General features: G+C 31.9%; 2 protein-coding genes across 2 annotated transcripts; both read right to left on the bottom strand.

Annotated features, from left to right (window-relative positions):
• Positions 1-3757: 3757 nt before the first annotated feature.
• On the bottom strand, positions 3758-10380 carry LOC130976135 (obg-like ATPase 1). Its single transcript, XM_057900902.1, has 12 exons — positions 10107-10380; positions 9527-9694; positions 9293-9416; positions 9093-9184; positions 8163-8261; positions 7957-8070; positions 7251-7315; positions 6544-6660; positions 6252-6327; positions 5864-5956; positions 4974-5024; positions 3758-4148 (listed from the first exon to the last, which is right to left on the bottom strand). Exons 1-12 carry the CDS (start codon positions 10191-10193, stop codon positions 4050-4052), a joined length of 1185 nt encoding a protein of 394 aa, XP_057756885.1. The 5' UTR covers positions 10194-10380; the 3' UTR covers positions 3758-4049.
• A 1584-nt stretch (positions 10381-11964) lies between these two features.
• Positions 11965-15314, bottom strand: LOC130973990 (probable receptor-like protein kinase At1g30570). Its single transcript, XM_057898688.1, has one exon. The coding sequence runs from the start codon at positions 14694-14696 to the stop codon at positions 12192-12194; it is 2505 nt and encodes an 834-aa protein (XP_057754671.1). The 5' UTR covers positions 14697-15314; the 3' UTR covers positions 11965-12191.
• Positions 15315-16306: the final 992 nt, after the last annotated feature.

Genomic DNA, 16306 nt, shown 5'->3' with positions numbered 1-16306 from the left:
ATCAAATTCTATATCATATAAATTTCAATAAAGATTAATATGTGTATATGATAAAGAAAATTTAAGTTACATTGTACCAAATTTAACAAGAGGCGAGTATAATACTATAATTTACCCAAAATTGTATAATGCTCTTAAATAGTTTCACACCAACATGCATTCGCTTTTTAATTTACATATGGCGCTAGAGTACGTGCTGGACTCCATTATGGGGAAGGGGTGTGCTTAACATGTTTGTGGTGTTAGGAGGGAACAACTCGGACCCTGCGAGTTGACACCACCCACACGGACAGTCCGATTTCATTCACCATGTGATTCCAGCTCTCAGTTCACCAAAACAATTTCTATCTGTACTCAAAACGGAGGGTCCGAGTTCTTTTCAAAATCAAAGCATGGAACTCGGACCATGCGACTTGTACTACATTGCATATTAAAAAACCACGTTAAGGTAACACGGAGAGTCCGATTTATAGCACCCCAAATTTTATTTCTCATTAGCATACAAATCGGACGGTCCGATTTGATAGGCAAAATTTATAAACAAAGAAAACGCACGGTCCGAGTTCTTCTCTGTGACACTGACAAAAAGCTGTCTCACATATACGTCTAGTCCCCCATGCTTCCATATCCAAGAAAAGCACACGTATAGGTTCCATTTCGATAAAATTGAGCCACATGCATTACACTAATATTCCATATTTTTCAACTTGTAATTTATGTACAGTTTAGGTAAATAATTTAATTAAGTTTCTTTTGAAAAAATAGATTAAATAATAAATAATTATATTAAAAGTAGTTTATAAATAAATTATTTTGTATTTGAATTTTTAATTCTAAAAGTGTTTATTTTATAAAAATATGGTAAAAGTAATAGTATTATTATTATGAGAGAAGTCACTTTTTTAATTTCTCTGTAAGTTCTTAAATAATTTTTTAAAAAGCCGTAATTTAATTTTAAAAATTATACCAAATATTAATACTATTACTTTTTATAAGTTAAAAATTTAAAAAAAATTGCTTTTAAAACTTTTCAAACCGGCCTTAAAATGATTGACCTCTAATCTAAAAAGTATGAAAACCTAGAAGACCGCATAAAATCTTGATTCATGTCCCCATACAACTGATAACCCAGCAAAAGCTAATAGACATTCACAAAAAAAAAAAACAATTTAGGAGTTCACTAGCTAGAATGTTTGGTTTTTTTATTTAAATATATATAAGAAAATGATTAATTTTTATAATGCGCATAAATAAAAAATTGGAATAAAATGTGTATGGCCATTTCAAGAATAACACACACGAAATGGAATTACACTCTATTTCAAGAATAGTGTACACGAAATGAAACTCCCAACTCACTTACATCACCCACGAAATTGAGTTACCATTGCAGCTAGGACAGACGCGAAATGGAGCATGTCAGACTCTGCTCCATTTTGTGAGTAATGTAAATGAATTGGGAGTTTCATTTCATGTGTGCTGCCCCTAAAATAGTCATGCATATTTTATTCTAATTTTTCATCCATGTGTATTCTGAAAAATAATAATTTTCTAAAACATATTTAAATAAAAAAAGCCAGAATGTTTTAGAGCATTTTTATGCGGTTTTGTTTTTCTTTGAAAATTCATTTTATCCCTGATTATTGTAAATATTCATGATTACGTACAATTTCCCTTTGCTTTCACCGAAAATGGATGACCATAAATTGTTTATTTCTGATAGGAAAAAGGTCATCCATTACCTTTTAGCTTTGTAAATTAATAATGAATTAAGATCTTCTAAGGTAAGGAAATTAGTAAAATGATGTAGTGAAAAATTAATCACTTTTGATTTAAATTAAGATAATAAAACACACATTTTATAGAAATTATAAAATTAGTTATAATTAATCCTTTACTTGACTTTTTTATTAACTTACTTTAAAAAATCCAAATTCATTGATAATAATAGTTACTTTGCAAAAAGTGTAATGGATGGCATTTGCAAATAGCATGCAAAAGATAACAGACTATGTGTGTGTTTGGATTTTAGTTTGTAAACGGGAGTTTGCATAGAATTGATTTTGCAAACTTGATTTTGATGAAAAATAAGTTTGTATTGAAGTGATTTATGTTTGGCCATCTTTATATCAAAATTGATTATAGTAAAATAAATATGGTTTGAAATACACTACTCAAAATCACTTTTAGATGAAAAATTACTAAAATAGACATCAATTTAAATAATTTTTTATATTATCCTATCATTTTAATTTAGATATTTGAATAATCTTATTAATTAATTTTATAATAAAATTAATATATATTATTTTAAATAAAAATAACATATAAAAATTAGCAAAATAAAACTATATATATAAGTATTTTTTGGTGACTATATATAAGAGTATTTAATCAAATATGTTATATTTTTTTAAAATTTTAAATATTAACGTAAAACTGTTAATTTAGTTTTTTTTTTATATTGTATTTTTTGTTTAATACTCTTAATAATTTTATTCTTAATATTATTTTAGAATCTAACGTGTATGATTTTATTAATATCTATAATTAATTTTTATTTAATTTGTCTTTTTTAATAGGATTATAATCTATATTATAAAAAATTACAATAAAAAACTATATATACCAGAATTATAATTATAAAAAAGAATATTAAAAATAATAAAATTAAATATTTATTTTGACAGTAATAAAAACAAATCTAAAAGTTCTTGATAATGTATTTTATATAGTATATTTTTAGTTCTCTTAGTTCTCTTTTTTAGTACTTTATAATTTTTTACTATTATTATTTTTATTTATGGTTAATTTTTTGTTTAATTTACTTTACCTAATGAAATTAATAAATCATATTATAAAAAGATAATAATAAATATAATATACAAAAATCAAAATTATAAGAATGTATAATGTCAAATAAAAATTTAACAAAAAAATAAAAATAATAAATAATAAAAAAAAAGAACTCATATAAAGAGAAATAGTAAAAAAGAAGGCTAGAATAAAATTGGTAAAGGAAAAATATATGTTGAGGGTAAATGGCTAAAAGCTCGTTGGTGAAACGCAGAAGCTAGAAATTGTTGCTTCTGGTAAACGTGATTTTAAATACAAAACCATTTCTGCGTTTGCCAAACTAAAAATTAGCCAAACAAAAATGTGAAGCTTTCAAGAAGCTTAAACGTGCTTTTTCTTCTCAAACGGGTTTGCCAAACACACCCTATATACTATAGGGTTTTGTTTTGACAATGGAAATTTCAATTCTCAATTTTGCTATGCACACACCTTTCTAATTAACACCATTTTACTATTCGTATAAAAATACGTTAGATTCGTTAAAAAAAACTAAATTCGTTCTTTCTTGATACACAAACTATACTGCACATAATCCTCAAATCTCTATTCAAATAAAATCAAAATTAATTTTCAAAATAAAAATCAAAACCCTAACGAAACCTACTAAAAACAAATCTAGAAATCAAACGTTAACAAATTCATAAATCAAACTCCCAAAATCTACTGTTGCACAAATCACAAATCAAATCCTAACAAACTCACAAATCAAACGCAGTAAAATGAATGAATAAAAGAGAATGCAAACATAAAAAAAACACCTCATAGAAGTATGAGATGAAAAACTTATTTAAGCAAATGATGGTATATTATAGTTCTCCACATTGAATATTACCAAAGTATTTAAATCAACCATTCATTAAAAGTAGTAATCCCAAAATTCCTAGGTGACATCAAACCCACATGAAGGAACCCACCATTAAATTGATTGATTGATTGATCCATAACATGCAGTAAATATCAATTCACCAACATCTATAAAAATGTAGAGTAGCATATTGCAAATTTGGGAATGGGGAACCAATTAAGATCAAAATCCACTAGAATTATTCAACCTAACTAGGAGTAGTAGTAATTTAATTAGAACATGGTCCAAAAATTACATTCCAAGCTTTTACAAGTTGTGCAGCATGGTATTATGGCAGCATCATGAAGCACACACACTCCATGCATAGTTCAGGTGATATTCTTGGATTTCACTTCTTGCCTCCACCAGAAACATTGAACTTGAAAAATATAATGTCACCATCTTGGACTACATAGGTTTTACCTTCCTGCTTATACTTTCCAGCAGCCTAATACAATAAAGTAGAAGAAATTGTTAGGTCCCTAAAATGAAGCCAGTGATGTGTATATATAAAAACAAAGAAGGCATGTGGAGGTTGCTGGTGCTTGGTAGGGTAACCATGATTTATATTAACAACTTCAGCACCACATTCATAGGTGGACTTCATTAGATATGATTGCACAAAGAACATATATGATCGGCGAACCATAAAGAAAAATTTGGAGCTTGATCAGATTCTATCTTAATTTTTAGAATTTTCTGGATTTTAAAAAGTAAAAATAGGAAATCAAAACCAAAAAAAATGATGATGTTTTTCTTTTTCTTAACAAAAGCATGATAAAAAAATGAAATAAAAATAGAAACCAAAGAGCTAACAAATCTATGAACATAGGCTTCTCAATATATTTATAATATTTATGCACTTGTCAAATACAACATATCAACTTCTCAAGTCACCCCTTTTCATTCTATATGGTTAATCAATTTCTGCAATTGTTGGCAAAAATTTAGTCAATATAGAACAATCACCACTTGGTAGGTGATACCTTCTTTCAAAGCCATAATGACAATTCTTCTTTGAGGAACAAATTTGCAATAAGTTCAAACAAAAGAAATTAAATTGCTTAGCATACATTGGTTGACAATAGATTGAACCAAATAAAGAAAGAAATTGTGCTCAAGTTTTATGAATTAACCTATACCATCAGACCTAAAATGTTATCTCAACTCGCTGAGTTATTGATCTGATGCTGGACACTATAACAAAATTTTAGGAATCCAACAGCAATTTACAGAAACAATTACAACCAGAAAGTAAAAGTAAAATAATTACCTTTACAGCTGCCTCACTACCAAGTTCCTTTAGATCATCAAACTTCATTACCTGGAACAACAATCAAAATGCACCCACATTAATACTTGCATGATTGGACATATTTATTACAACCTACAATCTGTCACGTGGAAGAAAAATTGGTCCAAAGTATTTGTTGCTTCTCATACATCAATGAAGAATTTATAGCTTTTAACCTTCATTCTTTATGGTTAGTTATAAGTAGTGTGATATTAATAGACTGCTGTAATCAGATCATGAAAAATGATCAGGGAACTTTTTTTTTTGTAATGAAAAAGAAAAATCCTCTGACAGAACAATCATCTACTTGGAAAATTTGATGAATAATTTGTAATCTGTAAAACTTCAGTACTTCACAAGCAGAAAAGAGAACAAATATATTCTAACAAGAATGACTAAGCAAAATAGGTAATGAAAATACCTCTGCCAACTGATATAAAATGTTATCAGATATCTAAGCAAATCTCAATTTGTAATCTCAGTGAACCATATAGACAGTGAAAGGACAACCATTTTCCAAATAAGCATTTCACTAATCCATAATACAAGAGTGAAACAACAAAGTTTCATTGAATTGAGTTTTTCCAAAATGCCAAGGTTGGATCCTGCCTAAAAACAAAATGGATATTTTGCTCCGTTTTCCATGCGTGCAAAACTGTCACTCTTTGCTTAACAAATTTTTTAGAAAGGAGGCAAACATCTAAAGATTTCATAGTTAACAGTGGGGTTGATTGAAGCAGTCATTATGGTTTAACTGAGCAATCAATAGCCATAGACTTGTAATGCTAAACCAGTTCCAGTAGCGCTATGCAGTGGAGAAAATGATTAATTGAATTAAGGAAAGTCCAAAAGTAATGACTAGAAATAACCTCAGCACAGATAAATCCTTTTTCAAAATCAGTGTGGATAGTCCCTGCAGCTTGGGGAGCCTTTGTTTGGCGTCTAATTTGCCAACATTTAACCTGAAATAACCAAACGAAAGAAAACATATGATGTAACATCATTTGAGAAAGTCTACAAAATTGTTCAATCCATCAACAAAGTAACACACACACAGAGGAAGAGAGAGAAACAGAAAAATGAATAACAATTCTAAGATAATATGAAAAAGAATCACCTATAATCACCAGATTTTTAGATGAGCTATGCTTGTGAGATAGGATAAGATGTTTGGCTCATATTCAGAGCAAAGCGCACAAAAATTCAAAATACACAAACTTTTAGCAGTACAAAAGGATAAATGAAGATGTGTATTACCTCATCAGGTCCTGCTGTGAAGAAGTATATGAGATTAATAGCTGAAAATCCAGTCTTTATTATTTTGCTAAGAGCACTGTCAAAATGAAAAGCATAGGATTTTAGTCCAGATAAATTGTACAGTTTATCTCTTCAAAACTAACAAGCACAAAATTGCTTTCACTGGAATTTCAAAATCATAATTTTTTGTTTGCCAAAGAGGTAAATGCTCGGTCTTTAGAAAATCAATTAAAAAAGACAGCAATTAGCCATCAAACATGTAGCAGCAGCAACACATATACTTTGAGCAGACCTTTGAACTTGGTTCGCCTCACAATACTTAGCTGCTTCGTCTGGCGGCATATCAGCAAGAGTCCTCTCTAAAACACAACTGAAAGGAATAATTTGTCCACCACCATGCTCCTGGACCCTGTAGAATAGAGAAAACCAATGTTACCTGATTTGTTTCCAACATTAGAGAACACTGAACGTTGAGAGAGTAATACACAAAAATGCTAACAGCACAATAAGAACATAACTTGTAAGTATTAATATTAAACAAGAAACAACAAGAATAGCAACCAATTGTTAACACAGATAGTGGGGAAATAGTTGAAAAAGTAGATAATTAAGGGCGTTCCTTGCCACAGGATTCTAGTAGATACACTTTCAATCAACACTAGCATTCCTTGGTTCATGCTTTAAATGCATGTATAGCAAGCAGCGATGGATCTAAAAAATTTTGATAGTGGGGGTAAAATGTCTATAACATGACCATAAAATAATTTCCATAATAATTTAACATAGTAGGGTCAAATTTAACAACAAAATGGGGGCAAATAAATATCATTATTATGTACTACTTACAAAATTTTCAAAGTCTAGTGGAGGCACTTGCCCCCATATTATGAATGGATCCGTCTCTGGTAGCAAGGGGTAGGCAATGAACAAGACAAGGCCTAATGACTCATTGAAGCAGAAGGATGAAAAATAAATAATACAAAAAAAAAGATTCCATACCATGCATGAATTTTTGGAAGAAACTTGTTCTTTTTTCTTTGGTAATCTTTTTCTGTCATATTAACCTGCAATGAAATGTAGAAATTAAAAGAGAGAAAATTCATATATAGATCAGATTCACATAACATTGAAGAATGACATAAAGTCTATTGTCTAGCTTTCCCCATCCACTAGGAAATGGCAAGGAGGACTAACGTAGAAATATGATAGATATGGTGCAAAACATATAAAGTGTGAAGGAAATTTCTTAAAAATCCAGAATATGGTGTTCCAGGCTAACCATATTGAATAATCAACATACATACTGCCATATGCTTGGATGTATGCATGTACATATGCACTTTGCATTTGCTAACAAAAGGTGTATGTGAAACACAATTGACAGGTTTATGATCTACAATCCACATGTACATTGATGGCTTTATGGCCAATGGCCTCAAATGTATGCAAAGAACAAGCAAAGAGAAAAGGATTCCATTAACATAAAGAGGAGTAAAGTCATAAAAGGCTTATTATAAAAGCAGTTACAGGAGTCAACAAAAGTCAAAGGTATCTGTATCTAAATGGTTAGCTACACAATATCCCTTAGGCAATACCAATTCATATTCGTATATAAAAAGCCTAAGGACCTTCAGAATTCAGAGAGGGGAATATATATATATGACAAAAAGAAAAGGAACGAAAAGAAAAAAAATTATATTTATACCAAATATACAACAGGCTTGGCAGTTAGCAATTGAAATGTATTTATAATCTCAATATCAGCAGCTTTCCAATCCCCTAGGCGCACATCTTTTCCTTCCTCAATGAATGCCTTAACCTGCCGATATTAAAAAATTGCATCATTCATCCATAAAAAGAACCATAGTTTTTCATGTACAAACTTATAGAGCTCAATAGCTAAACTCAAACCCTTTGACAGCATTCGTGCTCAATTTTTAACTGCTTGTCGTTGCTCCTCTTCATGCTCTTCTCAAGATCCTCTAGCTTTCTTTCCATGAATTCAATATCCTAGAGTATAATGCAAAGTAGTTATATTACAGAGAACAACTGCTCTACTGAATATTTGTATGTAAAAATAAGTTTTATTAATAATAATAAAATACAGAAGTACAAGTTGTGGAGAGAGAGAGAGAGAGAGAACCGGGGGGAGGGGGGGAGGAAGGATTTGAATTTCAAAAAGCTAAGTGCATGGCAACTTAGTTGCTTAGCATAACACAAATAGCATGCAACCATAAGCAGAACATAAAGACATTAAGAGAAGCCACAAACACAACCCGACTTAGGAGCAAATAGGCACCTTGAAAGATGGTGATTCCATTCTGTGACCTGTGCTAGGAAGCATTATTCCCATTTTCATTCCAAATACAAGCATATGACCAGTACAATTGATTTCTCTAAACCTCTCATGTTAGTTATTACTATTTTCTATTTCCCTCTTCCTGAAATGCAACTAGATACTGGTACAGTGATGTTTTGGAAGTTATCTCTATTCCTTAGTCATGAATTATTCTATGCACACTAATTCAGTGTAAAGAAGTTGTAACACTCTAGCCCAGATCTACGCCTCAACCCTATCCCTCAACCCCTCACCTTTTTTTTGGAAGAAGAAGGAATTCATTTTGATGAAGAGAAACATTGAATTTAGAGGATAATGAATTATCCTAAACATAAAAGGAAAAAAAAAAAAACAATGAGTATATCTGTCAATATCTGTTAAGTAAATCCCCTCAAAATGATTTCCACTTAACAGTCTAACATGCAGTTTCATATTAATGACAAGGTGATTGTAGGTGCCAAAGTCACTCTTTATGGTAGAGAAAAGTTTTTAATTAAGCATACCTTCAGCCGCAATTCTTCAGTAATAACCTCTAAATCCCTCACTGGATCAACAACATCATCTACATGGATAATATCAGGATCCTCAAATGCTCCTAAACACAGCAAGGGCATAGGGTCAATAACTCACAAATCATTATTGCACATAATCTAGGTAATGCAACCCCAACAAAATGAGATGCAAGGAAAATTAAGCATCTTACGTAGAACGTGAAAAATGCCGTCTACAGCACGGATGTGGGACAAAAAACTATTTCCCAACCCTTGTCCTTGATGAGCACCTCGGACCAATCCAGCTATATCATGGATTTCTAAGAAAGCTGAAACCTGTATTCATAAATCTTCACATGTCATCCATATTATACTAAAGAAAGAGGATTTCAATCAAGTTGGCCATAAAATTCACTAAAAGCATTTGTAAGAGTTTCATCACTCACCTCACTTTTTGGCTTGTATAATTGGCAGAGCCACTCAAATCTCTCATCAGGGACATTGACCCTTGCCTCATTAGGCTCAATGGTGCAAAATGGGAAGTTCTCAGCAGGTATTGCCATCTTGGTGAGTGTATTAAAAAGTGTAGATTTTCCCACATTTGGCAAGCCCACCTGAACAAGGTAGCAACAACTATTAACTAACATGAAAAACCACCTGGAAGGAAAATAAATATGAATCACAAGAGCTTATGATGAATAGTTTGAAGATAACATTTGGAAATCATTAAAAAAAAAAATTTTTTCCAGCTCTAAAAGCTGAACTAAACCCAACATACACTTAATGCTTCCAATCCATAGTTTTAAATCACGAGGTCGTAAATTGAAGCAAGCCGTTTTTATTCATGAAGTTAAAGGAAGTAAAAATCTGGTATTGGGGTATTATTAGGGATTGAAGAAATGGAAACGCGATGATGAAGTGGAAAGAACAAACACCCAAATTAGAGATTGAAAAAAGAGATGCTGGAACAGCGTCAAGATTGAAACTTGTTGAGTGGATTTGGGAAGAGAGATATAGAAGCATTACAATGCCAATCTTGAGGTGAGAAGAGAATCGACCAAGGATTGGGCGCTCAGCAGGTGCTTCCTTCGATTTCGCAGCTTTTGGAGGCATCTTTATTAGTAGATTAGATTATTAGGGTTTTCTGCTGTTGAAGAAGAAGAAGAAGAAGAGTGTATGAGATTGAGAGTAACAGAAGCTTAAGGCTGCAGTTTGTAGGGTTTTGGAAGAAAAAGAGCTCCCTCTGCTACTGGATGCTGCCTCGCTTTCCTTTCACAATTCACTGCACACTGCTACTTAAATCAACCATGTAATAAAAATAAATAAATAAATAGAGTGATAAATAACGCTTGTTATTTTTTATGTGGGAGAGAGAGAAGTGTATAACAAGAAGCTGTGAACAGAAACGTGTTTTATATTGGTATGGGATGTACAAATCGGATGCACCGATTTGTTTGTTTTATTTTTTTTTCAAACAAACAATCACAACTCGGACGGTCCGTTTTGATTTTTTAAAAAAAAAAAAAAAAAAACCTAAAAACGGAGGGTCCATTTTGTTTTAAAGAAAAAATTAAAAAAAAAAATAGAAAACGGAGGGTCCGTTTTCGGTTTTTAAAAAAAACAAAAAAAAACCTGTACACGGAGGGTCCGATTTCATGTTAAATAAATAAAAAAAAAACAAAAACTAATCGGACGGTCCGATTTGTGATTAACGAATTTTTTAACAAAGAATTCGGACGGTCCGATTTCTCCCTGTCCCACACTTGTGTCTAACACCTGTATACACCATAATCAAGCACAACTCACATACCCTTCCAATATAAAAAAAAATTAGCCGATAAATAAATTCATAAAGAACCTTCAAAACAAATATCAATAAAATTTTTTAGAATAACATATGTTTTACATAATTTTTAAACTAGTCTCTTATAATTATGATAAAAGATCTTAATTTAAATTAATTTGTTTATGTTTATTATTCTAAAAAAATTTATTAAAATTTTTTTCTTTAAAGATTAATCTATCTAAAATGTAAATCAAGAGTTTATTTGTCTTTCTATTAAAATAAAAACCCAATAATCAATTATGTATAAAATACATATTTGGTATTTTCTAAAAAATATTTACTATTATATTCTTAAAATTTCAATTTTCTATTATGATATATTTGATTATTTTATTATGAAAAAGTTTAATTATTTTGGTGATTGGCTATTTAGTAAGAAAATGTATAAATCAATATTTATAAATATACATAAATATATAATGTATAATTTGATAGTTCATAGTTGATATTTTTGTGTATGTAATATTTTTGTTTAAAAGTAGAAACCAAAACATAATAAAATAAAATAAAAACCTCTTTGAAAAATACTAGGAATTTGATTTTTCATATCTATAAAAAAAGAAGAATTTATATCTAAGGACTTCTAAAAGTATTTTGTTTATGTATTACTATTGTTTAATTTTTTGCTCCTACACAAAAGTAATGTATTTATTTTAAGTCCCTATAAAAATTAATAATTTGATTTTAAGTTTTTAAACATATACCTATAGAATGATAAAAATTTACAAGTGATTCTTATTTCCTAGCTTCAAACTTTGGGTCAACAAAATTCAGTAGTCGATAATTGATTATTTTTGTCAAAATTTTCAATTTTCTGATATTCTATTTTTAGCATCTTAATCTTTCTATTGGGTCACAAAAAAAAAAAATTCTATTATAATTTTTTTTTTCAGTTTTCTCTGCTTTTTGCTTACATAAGATGCTGATGCTGATAATCTGATGAGCTTTTGAGAAAAGATGAAAGATCCCAATACTATATAATCGATTGCTATGTCAATACAACAATAAAGAACATCACAAATGTCCATTTTCATTTTGTAGACAAAATGTTGATAACTTAACCATTCCACTACAATGTATACAAGAATCAGATGCAAAATTTAAAAAAAAAAAAAATATGAAAGTTGGGGGGAGGGGGAAATAATACTTCATTCAATAAAACAAATTTAAAGAATATGTAAAGTTGTGGTAGTGGTTCTTCAATGATCTCAATGAACTACTAGGCTACTAGCATTCAGAATCAATGAACTCAATTGATTATGGCCTCATTCATTTTCTTCATCTTGACTTGAAGACTCATGCACCAATTCTAGTCCTCCATCTTTTGCACCTCTCAAATCTTGGCTACTTGAGAAGGAAGTTACAATACTGTCCCTGTTCAACCAAGCTTCATGTAGCTGCAACACATATTCTAAGTGCCACAACACCTCCCCCATAGTTGGCCTGCTCTTCCCATCGTCCGCGAGACATTTCTCGGCTATCTCCCCAAACTTCGCCAAGGATTCGGGACAATAGTTTCCTCTAAGATGAGGATCAATGATTGTTTCAATTGATCTTTGCCTTTGCCATCTCATTGCCCATTCTGCAAGATTGATCTGATCTTTAGGCAAGGTTGGGTTGATCACAGCTCTAGCACAAACAACTTCAAACAACACAACCCCAAACGAGTACACATCCGATTTCTCAGTCAACTGCTGTCTCCTGAAGTACTCTGGGTCTAGATAGCCAAAGCTTCCCTTCACAGCTGTACTAACATGAGTATGGTCCAAAGCCGGTCCATCTTTCGACAAACCAAAATCGGCCATTTTGGCTACAAAGTTCTCATCCAGCAATATGTTGGTTGTCTTGACATCCCTGTGAATTATACCACGCTCGGCTCCTGTATGTAGGTAGTGAAGTCCCCTAGCAGCGCCAATGCACACCTCAAGACGTTGCTTCCAAGTTAATGGGGGAAGATCACTCCCAAACAAGTGGCTTCTAAGAGTTCCATTGGACATATACTCATATACCAGAATCATTTCATTCTTTTCTTCACAGAAACCAATCAATGACACAAGATGCCTATGCCTGAGTTTGGAGAGCATCTCAATTTCTGTCTCAAATTCAGCCAAGCCTTGCTCAGATTGCGGGTTGGATCGCTTGATCGCAGCAAGGACACCACCATCAATCTCCCCCTTGTACACCTTACCAAAGCCTCCAACTCCAATTACCAAGCTCTCATCAAAATTTTTTGTGGCAGCAATGATTTCAGCCAATGTGAAGTGCTTGCCAGCTCTTGTTGAGACCACAGATCCATATGCTTTTTGACTTCCTGATGATCCCTTCGCGGCCATGGTGCTGTTCACAGCCGCCCCAACAAGGAACAAAGGTCGCCAACCAGGAGAATTGTTTTTCGTGTCACTTGATTTGTTCTTCTGGCTTCTGCAGAAACAGAAAACAAGAATAACTATAACTGCAATTACAGCAATAGAAGCTAGACCTGCTCCAATTCCAACCCAAATAACTTTTGATTTGCTTGCTGCATTGCCAGCTGAGTCATGTTTATCAACATAGGCTAGATTCCCATTTCGACTAAGCTTGAAGATCTCTAGTCCATTCAAGAGAGCATCAGTTCCCGCAGCACCAGCACCTGCATCAGGACCTAGTTGAACCCATAATGTGTCAATGCTCAAAGACATGGCATCGAAATAGTCCAGGTGATATGCTTTATTCTTCCCTCCTGCTTGAACATAAACATCAACATTATCTGCAGCAGTCCTGTTGTTTATGTAGATCTTGAAAATCCTCTCGTTCGCCTTATCATAAACCAACTCGCAGAAATGTAGCCGGACCAAATAATCAAAATCGGGATCCACTTCGAATTTCCAGGACATGTTAAATCTCTTGTCCAAGACTTCTGTGTTTGACATTGCCCTTGCAGTTTCGTATACAAGTAGAGGAGCCACTGAAGTATCATTTGCAGAAGCATAAGTGATATTAGAACTGTTGTTAATTCCTATGCCAGCATTTTGTGTGATCATATAGCCAGAATCCATTTCCCAAGTTCTCCAAAGATCAGGATCTTGATCAGGTTGAATCTCAGGACCACCAACATTTAATCTATACATAGTCTCCATTCCACGTCCCGTCACATTCAAGTTTCCACCACCAACTTTTCTGACTGAGCTGGCAAAGAGCTCATCCACAACTGGGACAACTTCAATGGCATTGACAAATCCAAAGGAGTTTCCAGTTGAAACAAACTCAATCACAAGCTCTGCACTGATGTCAAAAAGGTACTCCTTAATCAAGGAGAATGAACTAGAATTCTTTCCTGAATTCTGCAACTGCGAAATCTTCTCCGGAACATTGAACTCAGAGAGTAGTTTCAGACTATTAGCCACCACACTAAATGAGGACTTATTCACATTGTAGTCCTCAACATCCACAAAGGGGGAAAAATGGAACCTAAGAACATAGTTCCCTTGAAGATCTTTGATTGTGTAATTCAAAGAACCAGTGAAAATCCTGGCTGTTTTGTAGAGTGAATCATAGATAGAACTTCCACTCAATGGAGAGGTGGATACTGCAGCACCAGGGGAACTAAGAGTGACATTATTATTAGGGCTCATATCCCCAACCCATCTTCTACCATCCACATTCACAGAAGAGTTTGAACCACAGTTTATGAGAAAGGACTTTTTTTGAGCCTCAACAATGCTCAATCTCACTGAGACTAACACCATCAGAATCAGTAAATAAGAGTGTCCTACCCCAAGAACCCTCCACATTGTGGCTTTTTCCCAAACAGTACCTCTCAATTATCTTCTAACAAAAAAATTCAAACTTTGCAAAGGTGAAGCAAAACAAATACAGACCCAGAACCTAAAACTCCCAAATCACAGAAAAACCCTTTCTTTTCAAGATCTTGAGTAAGAAAAAAGAAAACAAGTTCAAAAAGCCAGAAGAACACTCAGCAAGAGATAGACATAGCTAGATTAAGCAGATGCATTCATGAAAGTACAAGACTTTACAAGCTAACAACGCAAAACAAAACAATATTCTGCACTATGTGAATGTACCCTTTATTCTATGACACTTCAAAAGAGGTTGAGAAGTTAAACAACAAACACCGCTTCAGCTGCTTCTTTTGTTTACCTGAGAGACAAATCAACAAACACAAGAAACTCAACAGATCTGAACTTGGAGAAAAAATGGTTAGATACCAAAGGAAGGAAAGATAATTGGCAATGCCAATGTGAATGGTATCAAAAATGGCAGAAGAAGAAGAAACAAGACAACAACTTTGCAAAGCAGTGATAAGGAGAATCCACAGAAACTGCCAGAAAATCAGGGATTGTTACACAAAAAAGGGTTTTGTTTCAATAAACAAACAAAGAAATGGTAACATGGAGGTTGTGATGTGGTTGGAAACAGATTGGAAAAAACTCAAAAAAGTTTCAATTCATATATGCTTGATTGCTTGGTTTTTTTGTTATGTGTATCCTTTTACAAGAAGCCAAGAATCTGACATTACTATTTAATTAGTATCTTTTTTCTTTTTTTTTTTCTTTTTTCTTTTTCCTTTTTCTTTCTGCTTCTAACTGCCGCATTACAACTTTACAAGTGATAACAGTTTCACAAATTTGCTTGCTTTCGGTGTGAGTGTGATCATGTGTATGAAAAAGATATTAAATTTAAATAATTACTCAATCATTCAAATGATGCAATAGATTGTGTCTCAAAGCTTCATTAAAAATAAGAGCTTTAAAAATTAAAAAGAAAGCTTTATTATTTATTTTATATAAATATATAATATTTTTTTAACTAATCTGTTCTTTACAAGTTGGTAGTTCCTGTGATTTAGGGTTACATATTGGTAATAAATTGCTTGTTACAAACCAAGGGGGAAAAATGCATGTTACAATCATTTAATTTTCATATGAGTTAATTATAATATTTAAAAGTTTTACATTCTTGTGAAATCATCTCTGTTACTTTAATAAATATAATTAAATAAAATTAATTGACAACAATACTCTAAAATTCTTAATTACTCATAATATTATTAGATTTATCAAACAAAAAAATTAGGAATGTTTTTATCTATCGACATAGAAACATGTACTTGAATTTTAATATACTAGTCTTATTGGAATGGTAATATCAATAATTAATTAATGCATATGTACTTATACTATTCTTATCAATTCTTATCATCTTTATTAACTTAATTTAAAAAAAAAAACTTTTCTTTATGTTTAAAACTAATAGTTAAAATAGTGATTAGTATACATAAAGCTAGGTTTGGATACTCAAAAATCATGATGACATCTTATCTTTTCTAACATCATAATTTTATTTTAGTTTATATTGTGTTCAACCCATACATAAATTAAAA

This window comes from Arachis stenosperma, chromosome 4 (assembly GCF_014773155.1).
Source record: "Arachis stenosperma cultivar V10309 chromosome 4, arast.V10309.gnm1.PFL2, whole genome shotgun sequence".
Lineage (NCBI taxonomy): Eukaryota > Viridiplantae > Streptophyta > Magnoliopsida > Fabales > Fabaceae > Arachis > Arachis stenosperma.
The sequence above is the reverse complement of the archived record's forward strand: the minus strand, read 5'-3'. Positions and strand labels throughout refer to the sequence as shown.

Bases quoted from the DNA above. Each gene is read 5' to 3' on its own strand.
- LOC130976135 (XM_057900902.1), bottom strand. From the start codon at position 10,193: ATGCCTCCAAAAGCTGCGAAATCGAAGGAAGCACCTGCTGAGCGCCCA. The intron at 8,071-8,162 runs GTTTGAGTTTAG...TAATATCGGCAG, and splicing joins AGCACGAATGCTGTCAAAGG to GTTAAGGCATTCATTGAGGA. The intron at 5,957-6,251 runs GTAATACACATC...TGGTTATTTCAG, and splicing joins TCACAGCAGGACCTGATGAG to GTTAAATGTTGGCAAATTAG.
- LOC130973990 (XM_057898688.1), bottom strand. From the start codon at position 14,696: ATGTGGAGGGTTCTTGGGGTAGGACACTCTTATTTACTGATTCTGATG.